Below are 18,812 nucleotides of genomic sequence, written 5' to 3'. Positions count from 1 at the left end.
TAATTCCTTACAAATTACATCCAAGGTCCTGGCGGCTGTATACAAGGCTCTCTCTGACCACCATGTGTATCTGGAGGGCACTTTGCTCAAACCAAACATGGTCACTGCTGGACACTCCTGCACCAAGAAGTACACACCACAGGAGGTTGCCATGGCAACAGTTACTGCTCTCAGACGCACTGTGCCAGCTGCTGTACCAGGTTGGTCCTCAGTGGCTGGTCTCCATTTAAATGCTCTTCAGATTGTCCTCATTATACTAACATCTCTCTTTTGCTCCTCAGGCATCTGCTTCCTCTCTGGTGGCCAGAGTGAGGAAGAAGCCTCTCTGAATCTGAACGCCATTAACCAGACTCCCCTGCACAAACCCTGGAAGCTGACCTTCTCTTATGGTCGTGCTCTACAGGCCTCAGCTCTTGCTGCATGGAAGGGACAGGCAGCGAATAAGAAGGCTGCACAGGATGCCTTTGTCACACGTGCCAAGGTGGGCAATCATAGTTGTCATGATCAACCTTTTCTTGTAACTTTAAATTATATTGTGCATCACTGTGTTGTGTTAATTTACGCAATATTTAAACTGCATATATTGATCATTTTTGTGATTGTTTCTCTTCAGATCAATGGTCTGGCGTCAAAAGGTGAATACAAACCCGCAGGCCAGGCTGATAAAGCATCCACACAGTCCCTCTTTACCGCAAGCTATGTCTACTAAACTAAACAAAACAACCCATCATATCGCTGAATTGGTTTGGACGATACAGATTGACAATTTACATGCAAAGACACTAAATCTATTCAAGATGACCTTACATTGTGTTAAAGTGTACACTTGTTTATTATACATTTGTATTTTTAGACATGACCAAAACTGTCAATCATCGTGACTCGACTGGATTTAAATAACACTGGAGTGGTATCTTTCTTTATTCATGGGGCGATGGCTTTCATTTTGGAATAAATGATAAAAAAAAAGTTATCTTTAATGGCTTGTTTTTTATTATTATTATTATTTTCTTGTCAGCTGGAAATTAGCTGTTGAGTGGTGAGTTACGAAGAACAACGTGGTTGGAAAAGCACTAAAATATCATGCAGGTCATTCATCCTTGCTTCATCCGCTGCTGTCCTTTCCCACACATCCCTCTTCTGAAAGGGAAAACAAATTATGCGTGTTACAGGTTGCCAATTATTGATTTTTTTTATATTTGCATGACTTATAAGTGCAATCAATCAGAATGGTAAAAGGCAGTATCTGAAAGAATGTATTGATTTTGAAAAGTATGTTGACAGAAATAAAAATATACATAATCTACATTTATTGTACCCATGGGGTAGCTCCATACTCAAGAAGTTTGGCCACCATGTCCTTGTCCCTCTTCTTCACTGCCACATGTAAAGCAGTCTGTCTATTATAATCACCCTGGTTCATGTTCACTCCAGCTAAATACCAAGCATGCAAAAGTTGATAGTCTGTAGTTCGGACTGCCCTAAAGTAGAGGGGAGAGCTGAATACAGAAGTACACACTAGACTGACAAGTTTATTTTAAGTTTGAAAGACTCACTTGATGAGATCCATGCCGATTCGCACAGGCTTTAGAGTTACGCTGGCCCCTTTCAGTCTCAAAATCTTAATCAGGTCAAAGTGCCTGGCATATGTAAGACAATGGTGGCACTCTCAAAAATGAACATGATTTTGTGTATTTGTTGATTTATTGATATTACTTCAAATCTGGAAACCTGTGGAAACATTATTTGAGGGATTAAGAAATGCTCAAAAACACATACTTGTTTTTTATGGCAAGGTGCAGGGGTGTGCAGCCAAAGCGGTTTTCCAGGTGGCATGTTGCTCCACTATACAGTAAATACTTTACCATATCACTTTTACCCATTTTACAAGCTCTGTGCATGGCAGTGTAGCCATCATAGTCCCCAACATTTACATCCATCTGTAAAACATGCAGTAAGAATTTTCAGCAGGTTATATAAAACAGTAACATAATCCAGTCAAATTTATATCAGACAGCATTTGAGTTTACAGGCATTATCATCCCTACCCTCACAAGGATTTCCTGTAGAGAGACAAAGTCGTTGTTCTCTACGCATCCGCAGGCGAAGGAGGGCAACAGCAAGGCCAATATTGCTTTAACATCCTGTTTAACGATCAATTTGATGTTCTATCACTTGAATCTCAAATAACAGAATAGAACACACACACACACACACACACACACACACACACACATATATATATATATATATATATATATATAAAGATGAATGGCTCACTTCACATGTCTTGTTTTTAAGCCAGCTGAGCCTGAGGACTTTGCCCACGCTGCAGAGGAACTGCAAGTCTCGCGTTTTAGCACCCAATTTCGTTAAGGGGATAAAAAATGGTTCGTATTGTTCCACTTCAACCTCATCTATAAAAGCATACATACTGGCATTGTTAAAGTTATAAGAGAATAAACACAGACGCCTTAAACTCACAGAGCTTAAGCAGGTACTCAGGTATCACAACCACGTGTTACTATGCTGTTTAATTAGCTTGTAATTGTAGTTTGCAAGCAAGATGGCGACATAACAGCGTCAAATTTCTACTTACGCTCCATATTTTCAAGGTGTAGTTATCAGGCTAACCTGAGCTGAGGCAGAACGACCGTTGGAAGAACAGGCAAAATTCCCGCTCTTGCTGCGCGCGGTTTCATGCGTCACTCAAGTCGTGAAGCATATGACAGCAAAGGTAAAATAACACTGCATCTCTTATATTCAATGTAATTTGAATTTACTTTTTTTTTTTTAAACGGCCTAGTTATGCTACAATACACCTGCAATACCACAAAGCACTGCTTTTAGTTGGTTATACGTAATAAGTAATGGCTGTGCTTCTCTTTTGTCTTTATTGTGAACTTGGAAGAAATGTTTGGTTTTGCTATTGGGAGGTAAATTGTGCTTTTATTGAAGTCAGTGACAATCCATAATCAAATCAATCTTTATTGGCAATTGAACACAAACAACCCATCTACCCTACCTAAATATGCATGCATTAGATGTTTCTAAGCAAGTCTTTCTACAATTACAATTAAATACATATTTGGGGAGTCATTTCCAACAAGAAGGATCATATTGGTGTACTTCAAGTTGAAACTAAAAGACCAAAGCCTTGTGTACATCCCCCTCAATGGTAACCTGCTGTTGGTCCTGTGAAACCTGAGACTTTTTTTGTTCAGGAAAATGTGCATAGGGCACATTTTTGAAACAACGAGATTTTCCTACTCTGAAAATTGTGCTCAATACAAGTTTGTATCACTAAAATTGATATAACTGATTTGTAGCAGAAAACAACCCACACTAAACAAATATTCACCTCATAAAATGGGTGTATCTAGGCAGAATACAAATTTAGATGCAAGATTTGAATCTACCCTTAAATTCAAACACCAAAAACTGCCATTTTACTATTGAGCCTGTAGTCACAAAACAGTAATAATGCAGCATGAAGTAATTAACAACATTATATAATAGTTTTGGTCATCCAAAAAAAAATTGTTTTATTTTACGCATGGATGATGATGATATTCATAACGTCCATATGGTATGCACTGGAAAGTGTAAACTAATGTAAATCTTTAATAACAGCCTGACACCAAAGAACACAGTCATGTCTTTCTGTTCCGTACATCTAGTGTTGTGATAAAGAGTAGTATTGCTATGAATGCTACAACATTTTATAACATGTTACCTCAGTATGTGAGGAAGTCTGTCAAAAACAGGTTAGTATCACATTAACATAAATGAATGTGGTCACAGATTTCACAGGTGCAAAAGCACGGCATCCCACACACAACATATCTAAAAATAATGACCTAAATGGGTGCCCTTGTTCAAAAAAACAAATGATTTATTCAGTTTGTTAACTCAATAAAAGGCATAAGCATTTGGAGATAAGAAGCCATGTTTTGTTTGTTTTACACTCCTGTAAAGAATCCCATTAAATAAATGCCAAAATTAAAAACAAATAAACAAAAAGATTTGCTTGTCCTAACAGTCCGGTTTAGCGCAGGGCAGCTCCGTTCTGAATCATCCATTTAGTGAAGGTCTTGTATGCCAGTTGATGGTGAGGGCATTTTGTCGATAGGATTTGTTTGCATGGAACAAGGGCACGAGGATTGAAGCCCTTGGACAAATGGTGTAAGCTTGAGATTCACCCAGCCTACGATGGCGCCTCAACTTTACGTTCCAGAATGTATGTGAAGCTCCCATCACATAATATAAACCTTCTCAGCCTGGGAAAAGTTGAAAACTTCTTTGGTCCTGGGGCATACCACCTTGTCATCTTGACGAATGGACAAGAGAGACTGAAGACCAGAGTGAAAGGAAAGGAATGTTAATGACTAAATATACCCAAACAATGCATTCTAAATGGCACTGAACATTTATAACAAAGAGGAAAAGAAACATAGCTCTGAAAGCAGCTACTCACATTGTAACCATAAACATAGCCATTAGGCAGCATCATGGGTGGGTTGTTCTCATTCATGACTTCTCCAGAGATTTTGCACACCAGTCGCGAGTTTGCACAGTGGGCCATGGGAAGAGGTTGAGCTAGTTTGTTCAGCGACTTGCTGCAGACAGGGCAGTCTGGGTTTTTGGAAGTACCATCCTCTTTATAACACTGCCTGCAAACTTGGAATTAAGGTGGACAACTATTCAGCAATATTATTAATCAACAAGGTTTCATTTGATCAAAGAAAAAAGTACAGTCATTTAAAATAATGACTCTGATGTCTACTTTCATCCCTCAAAAAATACACCAGTACTGATGTTGAAATCATAAACGTAATGCAAATCAGTCAAAATCCTAGAAACATAACCTGAAAACCTTAAGCATAGTCAACATTACTGCGAAGAGGATACGGGGTTTTGATGGCAGACAGCCCTGCCTGCAGGGTAATGGTAAATACAGAGTTGTTCCCCAGCTGGTGCAATCTGTAGTTGTCAAATCTGAACTGCTGGATCAGCAATTTCCAGCGAGCTGGATCCAAAAGATCCTGGGAGAAAAGTCAAAAAGTGTTATGGACCATTGAACTTGTACTAAGACAGCATACATTCATATATAATTAACGATCAATATCAAAACAATTCCTTCGAATGGAAGATAGATTTTAGACAATATAGAAACTAAAATATTATTTACCTTATATGGTGAGATGTGTGTGTCAGAGGGAAAAGCCAGCATACCCATGACCTGCCGTACCTCGTCCAACTGCCCTCCTTCAGCTTGGCTGAAGTGTTTGCGTGCATGTCTGAAAGAGAAAAAAAGTTCTTTGCCATTAGTCATGATTTATATACAAGTTTAACAATATATTGCAATAATTCAGGCAGACTTAGAATTGCAGCTATGTTCATATGAAGCCTTGTTTGTAGCAAAAAAATAAATAAATAAATAAAAAAAATAAAATTGGTTTTAAAAATATCTATAAAAACAAAATACCTATGCAATGTCTTATACCTTACTGCATCCATGCGTTTGTTTTGTCGAATGAGTTCAATAAATTCCTGGATCCTTAAACTGAACTCCAAACAGCTCTGGGAACAGGAACATATTTTAACAAAATTAAATAAACTTGACTTTTCTAATTATATTTGTCTTTAGCCTATTTGAAAAAACATCTCTGCAATGTAAACAAATGAAAACATATCGTAGACGGCAAGGAATATAATTGCTTACTTATTTTTGGCTCCATAATTGTAGTTGAAATTCAAGTAAATATTTGAACACAGCAGTTGGGGGGAAAAATAGACTTGGGCACTTTGTGTAACCCAATGTCTTACTTTCATTTTTCGAAGGCGAGACTTGTTATCATGGCACCAAGTGAGACAGGTAGCTGTTTCCTGTCGTTCGAGTGATTCCTCAACTTCTTTCGCAGTAAGAAACATTTCTATGTTGACCAAATCCTAGGATGACAAAACACACCACATAAAAAATAGCCAAGCCTCATGTGCACATACACACACTGCAAAGGAAAAGTGGAGACACACCTCAATACCACTTTGTCTGGCTAGCTTCACTGCAGTGTTGTAATAGCCACAGCGTAGCAAGTGTTCCACCATCATGCGGTCCATTCGCTTCTTCTTCCAGACGTTGACGCTGGCTGGCTGGTCACTGCTATGTTCCTTTAGGTGCTCTATGCGTCGCTTACATAGCTTAGCGCTCTCATCCTCTGCTTGGATAGACTCAGCTGCCTATCAGATACAAAACCCTATAACTCGCTGGTGTAAACAGTAAAAATGTAGTTACATGAAATAAATTCAACAATTGTGGGTGACTGTGACACATGTAGTTTAAACCAAACAAATCCAAAGAGGCTACATTACAAAAGTGATGTTCTCTGCATACTTTTCTCTTGAGGGCGCTGAGCTTCTCAACCACCCCATCCAGGAGAGAGACCACAGTATCCACCACTGGAAAGCTACTGAGGGTTTTCTCTAGCTCTGCCACCACCATTGTCACGTGACTGGTCTCCCGGTCAATGTTCTTCTGAGCAGCTCGGAAACGCTTGTTTAAGGTTTCATAAGGAACCTATAGATACATAAACATAATTTTGTATTTCATTACTTGGGGTAGCTCAATTTCAGGTAGCTGATTCAACAAATACTTTTTTGGTTTATGTCTTCTTAATAGCATGGGTTTACAGCAATTTAGTGTTATGCAAATGAAGAGTACAGTGTATAATTAATAAGCAACTTTTGTAGTAGGAGGCTACAATACAGACAAAGGGAGTATTTACAGTTGGTCACTTCATGTGTTTTTCAATCAATAAATGTGATTTGATTTTACTGATCGGACTGCAATCCGCTTAAATGAGCACATTCCATTTACACTTGGCCACATAAATGTGTCTCCACCAAACGGATATAAATCCTATCTTCAATTCTCGCACCATATGCAAATTAGTGCCTGACTGATATATCGGTCGGCCGATATTTGCCTTTCACCGATATATCGGTACCGGTGTATATTTTACTGATATGCGCAGATATGAAAACTTTTTTTCAGAAAATATATTGCAGAAAACAATGCTTTAGAATTGGTGTCATAGCATAGTTTGTCCAGCAGAGTGCGCTCCGACTCCATTGTTTACAGAGCTGAACTGGTGGCTCTGCAGACAGGGCGGAGTTCAGCGGTGTCATCACCAGGGCTCGACAATAAGGACTGCCCGATGGCCCGGGGCCAGTGTGAAAGAGGTTCGGGCCAGTTGCAAGAACTATCACTTGCCCGATCGGGCCAGTGCTGCATTTATAACATCACTGTTAGCAGACAACGAGCGAGAGAGCACAAAAAATACACGGAGTGAACAAAGTCTTCTAACTGAGCACTCGGAGACGAGAGAGCGTGTTTATATTTAGCTTTCAAAGACATGTGAGTGCATAATATACTGAAGCGGTGAGGAAGTCTCGTGAGCGCACGAGCGTGCAGACACCGAGTGCGCTCTCTTAGAACTGTCCTCCCTCATTTCCAAGTGTCCTAGCAGCAGCCATCGGCATTATTAGGCCTTTTTTAGGCCTTAAATTCTGTGACTTTGCAATCAACACGTAATCGTTCTAAACAGCTGCAGCCGCAACACTGCACTTGTTTGAATCGTGAGGCACTTTGGTTGCTTTTCCCACGTGTAAAGACTGACTGTAGTGTGAGCCAATAGCATTGGAGTGTGGGCTGTGAAGGAGCATATCATTGATTTGAGCCACTTAACTAATACACCCCATTTCCTCATTCAATTCATGAATGAACGAGGATCAGTGTCTTATTATGACAAATGACAGAGGAGGCATTTCGCTCGTTTAGTTCGGTAATCCCGTATAACAAGGAGAGAAAGGAGCTGGATTAATTAAGAGTAAAAGTGATTAATGACATTACAATGTATATTCCTTGATGGTCATGCACAGCAGTTCACAAAATTATATGCTTTGTCATTTGCAGGGAAAACACTTATATATATTTAAACACTGATGAAGTCTCTTAGTAGACATGCTGGTTTGAATCAAGTATAATTAGACTTGTTTCCACCTCAGTGCTTTATCAATGGTTTAATGACTCAAAACACATGAAAGATGTTGATTTGCTGCCACCTAAGTGTGATTTACAAAAATGGTTATCTGAATGAATCTGTAAACAAATCTGAAAGAATCTTACATAGTTTTTATTTATTTTGGATTTTGTTTAGTCACAACATAATTCCCATAGTTCCATTTATGTTATTCCATAGTTTTGATGACTTTACTATTATTCTAAAATGTGAGAAAAAAATTATAATAAAGAATAAGTGTTTCAAAACTTTTGATCGGTAGTGTATATATAAAAAATAAAATAGCTTTGGACACAATATTTTTAAGCCATGATGTATCAGCTATTTTTCATTTTTGTTTTGGGGCCAGTGAAAATTTTGGCAGGGCAAGTAAAAGTCTGAAGCACTGGTCCGACCGAGCCTGTAGAAAAAATCCTTAGTGTTGAGCCCTGCATCACGGTAAGTTGTTAACTAGTTTGTTAAATACATACTGGAAAGTTAATAAACAATGACCCCATAATTTTCCCTTTTCAATATAATTAATATAACGTTAACCTTGCCCCTGACAACCATGTCACACATGTCTGTTTGCTGTTAGCCAGCTATAATTTGTCAGTGCAGTCAGTAATGTAGCAGATTGAAAGGTAAACATCAGAGCATCTTTTTGCAGCTCAGCAGACAACGGTACGGTGGTGGATTGTGTCTGTTGAGTGTTGAATTCACGCTATATTATTACCTAGTTGGTGAGACACAATGCTGGAAAGTAAAATAAACAACGTCCATCTTTTACTCTCCATAACAACGAGCTTATAGCTAACTAGCTAACCACGTAGCTACTTTCATTGTTGTCAGCTGAGTGGAAGCTAATGTGTAAACATGTATTCACCAAACTGTTTTGTTCAAGATTCACAGTTTGGTACCCCCTTCAACTGAACAATTCCAGTCATTGCATAAACAAAATGTAATATTTAAAAGTCTGGTTTTCCACCGTTGAAAGTTTCCCCTGAAGTTGTATAGCAGAATACAGTGGAACACCGCTGCCGCTGTTTACTTGACTGATACTAAACAGTACTGACGTTTATTTAACTATTTATTGTATTTTTATTCTTTATTTAAATGGTCAGCATTTGACTGATACTGAACATACAGTACTGATGTTTTTTAAGATATTTATTCTATTTATTCTTTATTTTCTCAGTGTTCATTTCTAGAATTTGTTGACAATGAATAATAATAATGTCAAATATTCTTTGATAAAAATATTTGTTTAAAAAAAGCAACCTTTGCATAGTCATATCGGTGCAAAATCGGTGAAAAATCCACATAGAAAAGGTCTGTTTTCATTCCAGCTCAAAAATTAAATATATCGGCCACCATATCGGTAATCTGTGAATTTTCCGTATCGGTCGGGCTCTTTTTTTTTTTTTTTTACGTTTACTCCCCTGATTATACTAATGCCGCCCATAGAATTTTAAAGATGTGATTTATTTTCTATCCAAAGTAACTTTGAATAGTGTGCGCACTGTGTATTTTACCCCTCGGGGCATCTCGTAGGTAAGACGTGTCAGCTGCGCTCATTTTTAGTGTTTAGTTTCAGTTTCTTCACTTGACCAAGTTTCGAATGGAACGTGTCTGAAACCACCTCCGGAGGTGGTTTGAGTGATCAAATTTATATCCGTCTAGAATCCTTCTTGGAGGGCATTTACATCTGTTTTTTTCATGATTGGATAGCAATCTAATCTGCAAAAACACATGAAGTAAATAAGTGTAAATACCGCATAAAGCAAATTCTACTTCACAGGATTGAACACAGTGACAACAGAGCTCCTTTAAAAGCAAATCTGACCATATTAATGTTTTATGTAGGTAGATATTCACCTTTTTCAGCACTGCCCCTTTTCCACGCTACGCTCTTCTGAATTTTGTCATCTAACTTCCTGTTTGTATTGAAGCTACTAAGAAGAGTGTATCAAAATGGATTACATGTGGGAGCACAGAAAGCATTTTCACCAAGAGTTGATGGTGCGAGTCTACAGCACCCCTTTTACTACCATGTTAAAATGTGTAGTTGATATGAAATTTTCAACAGTGACAACTCACATTATTACACATGCAAGTTCAACATTAAAGAAAATTACAATTGTACTTTTTTAAATTAATTTGTCACCGTACATTTTTTAGAGATATAAATGTGATTTAAAATGGTTGTAAACGAAATATATATTAACAAATAAAAAAAAAAAACTTTCGCATGTGTATGTATTAATGTAGTTGCACCCCTTACCCGTCCTGGTTTAATGCTCAAAAAATCTGCTTACCTTAACTATAACGCGATGGGTGAATGACATGAGAAGATGGTCAGAGGTGTTTTACGAAATATTTTTAATGACTTTGTTGTCTCTTGGAGTTAAACAAAGGCATATCAGTACATCCACAGTGTGAAGGTAGGATCTTGGTATTTAGAATACAGTCACATTCAAAAAGTATTTTGATTACGGAAGAGATTACTTTGCATTTTATTGTCATTTGTTTCATTTAATATTTAGTCCTTTCAGATGGAAAACATTTATACATATAAATGATGCGATCCAAAGTGCATTTGAACAGCTGTGAAACACTTTCTTATGATGTGTTACATTCATACGAGCAGACAGAGAAGTAAGTTTGAAGTCTGGAGCAGAAGAAATAGAAATAAACCTTGTGTAAATTGTCAGCTTTACGCTAAGCTAAAATGCTATTTCTAGCCATTTTACATGCACATGTTACCAGGCGTGATCATATTTTTTTATTGAGAAAATTCACATTGGATCATAATTTCTTTTTTCTAGTAAGACCTTTGATATTAGGGCAAAAATCATATTCTTGATAATTTTTTTATTGTTTTCCTGTAAAAATATATAAAAATCCTTAAAACAAGATCAATTTGATTTATCTTGTTTTAGAAACAACACTGTATAAGATACACTATATTGCCAAAAGTATTCGCTCATCTGCCTTTAGACGCATATGAACTTAAGTGACATCCCATTCTTAATCCATAGGGTTTAATATGACGTCGGCCCACCCTTTGAAGCTATAACAGCTTCAACTCTTCTGGGAAGGCTTTCCACAAGGTTTAGGAGTGTGTTTATGGGAATTTTTGACCATTCTTCCAGAAGCGCATTTGTGAGGTCAGACTCTGATGTTGGACGAGAAGACCTGGCTCGCAGTCTTCACTCTAATTCATCCCAAAGGTGCTCTATCGGGTTGAGGTCAGGACTCTGTGCAGGAGAGTCAAGTTCTTCCACACCAAACTTGCTCATCCATGTCTTTATGGACCTTGCTTTGTGCACTGGTGTGCAGTCATGTTGGAACAGGAAGGGGCCATCACCAAACTGTTCCCACAAAGTTGGGAGCATGGAATTGTCCAAAATCTCTTGGTATGCTGAAGCATTCAGAGTTCCTTTCACTGGAACTAAGGGGCCAAGCCCAGCTCCTGAAAAACAACCCCACACCATAATCCCCCCTCCACCAAACTTCACAGTTGGCACAATGCAGTCAGACAAGTACCGTTCTCCTGGCAACCGCCAAACCCAGACTCATCCATCAGATTGCCAGATGGAGAAGTGTGATTCGTCACTCCAGAGAACGCGTCTCCACTGCTCTAGTGTCCAGTGGCGGCGCGCTTTACACCACTGCATCCGACGCTTTGCATTGCACTTGGTGATGTATGGCTTGGATGCAGCTGCTCGGCCATGGAAACCCATTCCATGAAGCTCTCTATGCACTGTTCTTGAGCTAATCTGAAGGCCACATGAACTTTGGAGGTCTGTAGTGATTGACTTTGCAGAAAGTTGGCGACCTCTGCGCACCATGCGCCTTAGCATCCGTTGACCCCACTCTGTCATTTTACGTGGCCTACCACTTCGTGGCTGAGTTGCTGTCATTCCCAATCGCTTCCACTTTGTTATAATACCACTGACAGTTGACTGTGGAATATTTAGTAGCGAGGAAATTTCACAACTGGACTTGTTGCACAGGTGGCATCCTACCACAGTACCACGCTGGAATTCACTGAGCTCCTGAGAGCGGCCCATTCTTTCACAAATGTTTGTAGAAGCAGTCTGCATGCCTAGGTGCTTCATTTTATACACCTGTGGCCATGGAAGTGATTGGAACACCTGAATTCAATTATTTGGATGGGTGAGTGAATACTTTTGGCAATATAGTGTATTTGTTTTACAGAGAATGTATTTTTAACGTGTATTTTGTCTTACTGTACTGCCAGAGTTTTTATAGTCAAAACAAGTGAAAAAATCTACCAGTGCTGAAGAAGTAATCCAAAGTATTTTGTTACGTTAATACGATACGTTACTGACTTTGAGTAATCTAACAGAATACGTTACAAATTACATTTTACAGCATGTAATCTGTAATCTGTAGTGGAATACATTTCAAAAGTAACCCTCCCAACCCTGTTTATTACAATGCACCGCTTTCTACCTTAGTCCTCATGACCCTTTACCGCCTTTTATATCTTACATATAGATATTATACTCTCTCTTTGAAAAATTCCCCAATTAGTTTTTGTCCTTCAAACGGCATTAGTAAGCAATTTTCCCTGTCTAACAACAGAGAACTGTGTTCTTTTAGAGGCATCTGTTTGCAAAAAAAAAAAAAAAAAAAAATCAGAGAGGTGGACATGATTGTTAGGCCAGATTGAGTGGCTGTTCTACAGCTGTGGAAGAAACAGAGATGCATAAACCTTCAATCTTATCTCTGGCAGGGCCTGGGTAGCACAGAAAGTAAAGACGCTGACTACCACACCTGGATTCGCAAGTTTGAGTGACTCCAGTCAGGCTTCCTAAGCAACCAATTGGCCCGGTTGCTAGGGTGGGTAGAGTCACGTTGGGTTAACCTCCTCGTGGTCACTATAATGTGGTTCTCACTCTTGGTGGGGCGTGTGGTGAGTTGTGCGTGGATGCCACGGAGAATAGCGTAAAACCTCCACACACGCTAGGTCTCCTCGGTAACATGCTCAACAAGCCACGTGATAAGATGCGCGGATTGACGGTCTCAGACGCGGAGGCAACTGAGATTCGTCCTCCGCCACCCGGATTGAGGCGAGCCACTACGCCACCACGAGGACTTAGAGCGCATTGGGAATTGGGCATTCCAAACTAGGGAGAAAAAAATAAATAAATAAAAAAAAGAAATCTTATCTCTGGCAGCCCATTTTGTTCAGGCCATGTGTCACTGTCCAACTAGGGCAAGTATTCTAGTTCTTGATTACCATCTACCTTTGCAATGCACTATTCATATACTAGGGATGTAGCAAACACAAGTAATCGAGTAACCGTTCTGAACCAACTAGTCTAATATTAAAAACACTACCTGAATATCGCAAATTGATTTTCCTTTCTGCATTTGCCTGCCGTGAGCAATGCTAAATTTCACTGTACTTTCCCTCTGACTCGCATATCACATCTCGCAGTTACAATTAAGTCAACTGGGGGGGCGCATGTCATTGAGGTGTTGGATGAGATAAGAAGATATGATAGCGTATGTGCTTTTGAAAGCAAAGCCAAGTGTGGCAATAATTGTAATATTTTGATTCTAATTTAATTCTACTCTATTGGTATTCAGTTCTTGTTGGAGTCACCCAAACCTACGGATGAGGATCTGCTTTTATGGTGGGGAAAAAAAAATGCGAAGTGGTATGATAAACTCAGAAGCTTATCAGACTAGTATGCGTATATGTGCATTAAATCTCTGAACACCGACAGAGCACATTTTATAAAAAGCCAATTTTCTTCACTTGTTTTTTCTGAATAAAAATGTACAATTAAAAAATGTGATGGGCATGTAGACAGTAGACTCAAGTTTATACACAGTGCATGCATATTTATTAGGCAAGCCAGTATTCTTATCATATTATTTCCAAGCATATATTTTCATTTCCAAACCATAAAAACTACTGCCAGCTTCTGGGATACACTTTCTTCGAAAATTGGTTCAAGAAAAATTCAACAGTATTCAAGACCATGATCTTCATGCAGGATAAGGCTCCTTTACATTCGCCTAAGTACTCAGACTGACTGGCCCCTTTCCCCACCTGAACTGAACCCAACTGGGAACTTGTGGGCCTCTTCTAAAATGTGAGATTTACACTGAATGAAAACAATCCACATCTTTAAATGACATCTGGGAGGATGTGGTGGCTGCTTGAGCTAAAATTGGTCGAGAATATACCACAAAACTGACAGACTTTATGGTTGGGAGGTTCATGAAAGTTATTGAAAAAAGTGCGCTTGTATTGCCCACTGAAAATCTTGAAATGCCTAAAATGTTACTTGGTTATGTTATTTGATATTTTACACTAGTTATTTACTAAAACCTACTTTTTTTTTTTTTTTACTATTAAAGTTTAAAGTAGTGGAGAAAAAAAAAGTTTTACCTAGTTGCCTAATAATTGCACACAAAAATTTTAGAAAACTGCTGCAACACCCCTGAGAAACACAACTTTTACTTTTTTTCCCCTTTAAATATTCAGTTTCGGTACAAAATTAGAACTAGAATGTGAATAAAAGAAAATATAAATTTCACGTACTGGTTACTTTTAACTTACATTTACGGCCTACTCTTTTTTTTTTTTTTTTTTTTTTTTTTGTGGTTTAGAGTACTCCATTACAAATGATCCATCCCTATCATATACAGATGTTTTAAAAATAGATAAAATCCCTAAATTAATCAACGCTATTATTGCAGCTTTTTGTAGTTTGATTCTCCCAAATAGTATTAACACTGTGGCATTATCAAAACATTATTCTTTTTCTTTGATCATCCCAACCATCATGACGTAAAAACATTGGTTTAACCGATGGTGCGAGTTTGGGGTTATATAATCTGTTTGGCCAACCTACTGATTATGGGGGAAACCTGTTTGTAAAACTAATTTTTGCTACTTTGTTTGGTGATGCTAGTCATGCAGAAACGACACACATGACCTTTAACCTTTGTTAAATCTCACAATGCATTCTAATTTCGGCCAAAGTGAAAGATTCTCAATGCAGGCCAGAATTCAGGTGGACTACTGAAAATGATCCGATGCATAATCAGATCCAATGCACCATTATGAGGAGCTTATTATTGAAAGCACACAAACCATTTTTCTTAATCACCAAAAAAGACAAGATAAAAACAGTTCATACCTAGTGCAAGAATTACAAACTGTATTACAAGCACTGAAAATTATTGTATATTCAATTCTTTACAATATGCTGTCTTACATTTATTCCCACTACCCTAAAATTGAAAATCTTGGCTTGTAGACCTGGTCCCTTTCTAAAAACACATCAATCGGTGCTTTCCAAGTATTTGCTGGTCAATACATTTTCTTTGTTACGCCTCAACCACTCCTACAATGATTTAGTACAGAGGAGATAATGACAAGTTTATTGTTTTAGCACATGAAGCCATGGTCAAGACAACCAACGAAGCTAATGGGAATCATGCTCAATGCTGCAAGGCAAGCAAACATGCAACATGCCCTTGACACAATAATGAAACCCATGTATTATTGACATTCTGCACGCGTGCACATGAGCAGGCGTCATTTTAAAGGAGATCCATGAACTAATCACCTTACAAAGCACTCAACTCATCATCAGATAATCAGAGCAATCGGATAGGAATACATCCAAATAGACGCAATCAATCGTGGTTAACAGAGGAAAAATCTGTGACGCAGAGAACAAAGGTGCCATATGCCGTCCATTAAATAGCTCAGTAACCCCTTCGCCAAAAAAATACACCTGAGCTGCAACAGCTAATCAACTTAACAAAGAAATATGATCTTGATATAAAGGATAAATCGCATGCATACCGAGCTCTGACAGCCACATGCATGTGTGCATTCCTCCAGCAGGCACACGATCAGTGTCTACAGAGACAGGGATATAATGCTGTCTACATCATAGTTTCAGATGATAGCGTTTAAAACAAATGTACACAAATAACTAATTAGTGGTATTATCCATTTCGCTGGTGAAAAATATAGCAGGCATATCATCCGATACGATTGGAGCCATCATCCGCCTCACTAATGATCCCTCAGACTGCATTACTCGCTGTTTACACTAGGGAAAATCATGTAATCGAATAAGACAGTTTCTAATCAATTAAAGACAGTTGGATTGTGAGTGAGGATGACTTCGATAAGACTGCCATTAAACGACTTAATTCCCCCTTACAAAGATCTGTCGTCGAATACCAGTACAGGCGATGTCGTTAATGAGGCATCGCTCATCACTTCAGTGGGATCTGTTTGTGTGGGACTTGTTTTGCCAAGTTATCCAACCATAGAGCTAACCAGTTAACTATCTAAATACAGCCACATACATCCCATCTGGCCGATCGTTTTCATTAGATGGATTATCTATGATGAAGTTTACATAGCTCAGAATAAATGTGCTTAGTTGCACGTTTAGAGTAAGTAGAGGAAAGCTTGACAGACCTTTAAAGTTGGATATTCTTGCACCTTTAGGGCCATAGAGAGCTGTGCTGCTGTCTCCTGCACCGCCATCTTGCATTGGGGCAACTGGAGCGTGCTCATCTTCTTCTCGTTATTGGCCTTCACTGTGGTAAAATGATCAGAATGCTCATTGGGGCCCCCTAGTGTGGTGGTGCATATAAGCGTTTGAATGCGCTTGAATCGCGTTGAAATCCTGCCAATTGTAGAAGATACATGGACTTTTTTTTTTTTTAAGCATGACAAAAAGTACTGTGGTGGTACAGTGATGTGATGTTATCAGACAGTAATACTATGGTACTAAATGATTATTACCAAATTCATGCACTACTGTTAGCATGGGTGTCTGCAGGATTTCATCTGAGGGTATGCACAGAAATCTGCTTAAATACAGTACAACCTTATATCTAGGGGGGGCATGCTCCCCTGGGATAATTTTTTTGCAAAAACAATAGCACAGCATTAATTTCTGGTGACTTTGAGAGAAGCATTTTGTTATTTTCTCGACTATGAGTAGCATTCATATAACTATTGGCTAAAGCATTTCTTTCTTCCAGTAACCGTTCAGAACAAACGGGCTCTTGTGCTAAAAAAACACAATGTACCACGACAAATAGAGCAGAAAGCAGGTGTCTCAAGACCTGTTTTTATACAAGAGCTGAGATATTCTCTAAAAATCTTTGTTTGTGTTCAGAAGAAAGAAAGTCATACTCACCTAGGATGGCATGAGGGGGAGTAAACGATGAGAAAATTTAAATTTTTGGGTGAACTAACCCTTTAAGTTTACATTTACATTTAGTTACTCAAGTTACTCAAAAATAGTAATCCACTACACATTACTAATTACTTCTCTAAAAATTGTAATCTAATTACTTAACCAATTACTTAATGGAAAAAGTAATCATTACAAATTATTTTGAGTTCAAATTACTTTGTTATTTTCTAAACCAGTTTTCTTAAAATAGTTTTTGTTTTTCCGCTCAACGATTTCGAAACAATGTCTATATTTCCTCCTTGTTCACTTTAGTTGCCCCTTTGGATGTCACAGAAACACAAACAGACATGCATATGAATATAATTCATGTTTTAAATAGTTTCTACATACAGTATATACTGTATATTTTTTGGAAATATCTGTAACCCAAGTAATGTACTTAATAGTAATTAACTTCATTGAGTCAGTAACTGTAGTCTGATTACAATGATTTGAAATGTAATGCTTTACACTACTCTACTTTTTGAAAATTAAAAATCAGTCAGTAATGTTTTGTAATGTCAGCAATTTCATATGACATCGTTTTCCAGCAAAACTAACAAGGCCACTGCCTGCACCTCAGACATAGGACGGACTTCAACGGAAATAAACTGCCACAAGCTTCCAGCCAGACTGAGAGGCACACCTCACTGACCTCTGCCTGCATCATCTTGGTCATAGGATGGAATACATTGTCTTGAAATGAAATACACAGACAGTAAATTAATGCCAACTAAAGCCTTCATTAGCCAAATAAAAATGACACTGCATCTGCGTGCACTTCTGCAGTCAAATCGGGATGGACTTCAAAGACACTCAGTCATTAATCTTAAACTTCACTTTTACTTAAATAAAAGAAGTCTTGTACTGCACATAGTTACAGTAACTAATATTGCCATTATATTCAAGCTGTATAGCCAGAGAGGAACTGGCTCCCCCAGCTGAGCCTGGTTTTTCACAAAGTTTTTTCTCCATAAACTAACATCTTATAGAGTTTTGTGTTCATTGCCACAGTCGCCTTTGGCTTCCTCACAGGGAGCCTGAAGACAATTTTTAAGGCATGATTATCAGTCACGTTATTCATTTAAACTGCACAATGAGGACTTTTAAGACACTACAGGGACATTGGAGGGGCCAGTGAAAAGGTTGGCAGGGCAAGAAATAATCTGAGCTACTGGCTCAGCTGTCATAGATATATGCTCTAGAGTACTTCAAATAATACCATGGATTTACGATGGAACATAAAAAAATATCACAATGGTACCATGTACTACTATGTTAGTTTGGATTTTCCTTTTAATAAATAAATAAATTCCTCTGTTACTGTATAGACAGAATACAGTTGAAGAAATAAAGATCAGAAAAAGAGGCATGTTTTTGCTATTATAATGGGGTCTCATTTTATTTAAAATGTATCTTAATAATAAATTCAACTTGAATGAATTTAAAATGTAAAATACATTATACATTTATGTATAATTTTGATCAT

The 18,812-nt window shown here is 38.1% G+C and overlaps 3 protein-coding genes across 7 annotated transcripts in view; 1 reads left to right on the top strand and 2 right to left on the bottom strand.

The window, feature by feature from the left end:
- Nucleotides 1-973, top strand: part of LOC127417577 (fructose-bisphosphate aldolase B-like) — a 204,357-nt gene extending 203,384 nt beyond the window's left edge. For both annotated transcript variants that reach the window (XM_051657602.1, XM_051657601.1), the window contains exons 7-9: nt 26-200; nt 282-481; nt 614-973. In XM_051657602.1, coding sequence (XP_051513562.1) covers nt 26-200; nt 282-481; nt 614-709 — 471 coding nt within the window. In that variant the 3' untranslated portion in view covers nt 710-973. The remainder of the gene's footprint in view (nt 1-25; nt 201-281; nt 482-613) is intronic.
- Nucleotides 974-1,109: 136 nt separating this feature from the next.
- si:dkey-74k8.4 (L-asparaginase) lies at nt 1,110-2,171 on the bottom strand. The gene is made up of 4 exons (XM_051657607.1): nt 2,049-2,171; nt 1,780-1,940; nt 1,557-1,640; nt 1,110-1,481 (listed from the first exon to the last, which is right to left on the bottom strand). Exons 2-4 carry the CDS (start codon nt 1,938-1,940, stop codon nt 1,310-1,312), a joined length of 417 nt encoding a protein of 138 aa, XP_051513567.1. The 5' UTR covers nt 2,049-2,171; the 3' UTR covers nt 1,110-1,309.
- A 797-nt stretch (nt 2,172-2,968) lies between these two features.
- Nucleotides 2,969-16,629, bottom strand: LOC127418049 (E3 ubiquitin-protein transferase MAEA). 4 transcript variants are annotated; one of them, XM_051658382.1, is made up of 10 exons: nt 16,555-16,608; nt 9,939-10,015; nt 6,395-6,577; nt 6,037-6,240; nt 5,830-5,952; nt 5,489-5,583; nt 5,192-5,300; nt 4,912-5,045; nt 4,478-4,673; nt 2,969-4,352 (listed from the first exon to the last, which is right to left on the bottom strand). In XM_051658382.1, exons 3-10 carry the CDS (start codon nt 6,500-6,502, stop codon nt 4,257-4,259), a joined length of 1,065 nt encoding a protein of 354 aa, XP_051514342.1. In that variant the 5' UTR covers nt 6,503-6,577; nt 9,939-10,015; nt 16,555-16,608; the 3' UTR covers nt 2,969-4,256. The 4 variants fall into 4 exon arrangements, with proteins under 4 accessions (XP_051514342.1, XP_051514340.1, XP_051514341.1 ...); XM_051658380.1 differs by lacking the exon at nt 9,939-10,015 and having other exon boundaries at nt 16,555-16,629; XM_051658381.1 differs by lacking the exon at nt 9,939-10,015 and having other exon boundaries at nt 5,507-5,583; nt 16,555-16,629.
- Nucleotides 16,630-18,812: the final 2,183 nt, after the last annotated feature.

This window comes from Myxocyprinus asiaticus, chromosome 27 (assembly GCF_019703515.2).
Source record: "Myxocyprinus asiaticus isolate MX2 ecotype Aquarium Trade chromosome 27, UBuf_Myxa_2, whole genome shotgun sequence".
NCBI lineage: Eukaryota > Metazoa > Chordata > Actinopteri > Cypriniformes > Catostomidae > Myxocyprinus > Myxocyprinus asiaticus.
The sequence above is the reverse complement of the archived record's forward strand: the minus strand, read 5'-3'. Positions and strand labels throughout refer to the sequence as shown.

Excerpts from the sequence above, each read along its gene's own strand:
- si:dkey-74k8.4 (XM_051657607.1), bottom strand. The coding sequence starts at position 1,940 with ATGGATGTAAATGTTGGGGACTATGATGGCTACACTGCCATGCACAGA. Across the intron at positions 1,641-1,779 it reads CACCTTGCCATAAAAAACAA|GCACTTTGACCTGATTAAGA; the intron begins GTATGTGTTTTT and ends TACATATGCCAG. Across the intron at positions 1,482-1,556 it reads ATCGGCATGGATCTCATCAA|GGCAGTCCGAACTACAGACT; the intron begins GTGAGTCTTTCA and ends CCTCTACTTTAG.
- LOC127418049 (XM_051658380.1), bottom strand. The coding sequence starts at position 16,623 with ATGGCGGTGCAGGAGACAGCAGCACAGCTCTCTATGGCCCTAAAGGTG. Across the intron at positions 6,241-6,394 it reads TCAGCGCCCTCAAGAGAAAA|GCAGCTGAGTCTATCCAAGC; the intron begins GTATGCAGAGAA and ends TGTATCTGATAG. Across the intron at positions 5,953-6,036 it reads CCAGACAAAGTGGTATTGAG|GATTTGGTCAACATAGAAAT; the intron begins GTGTGTCTCCAC and ends TTGTCATCCTAG.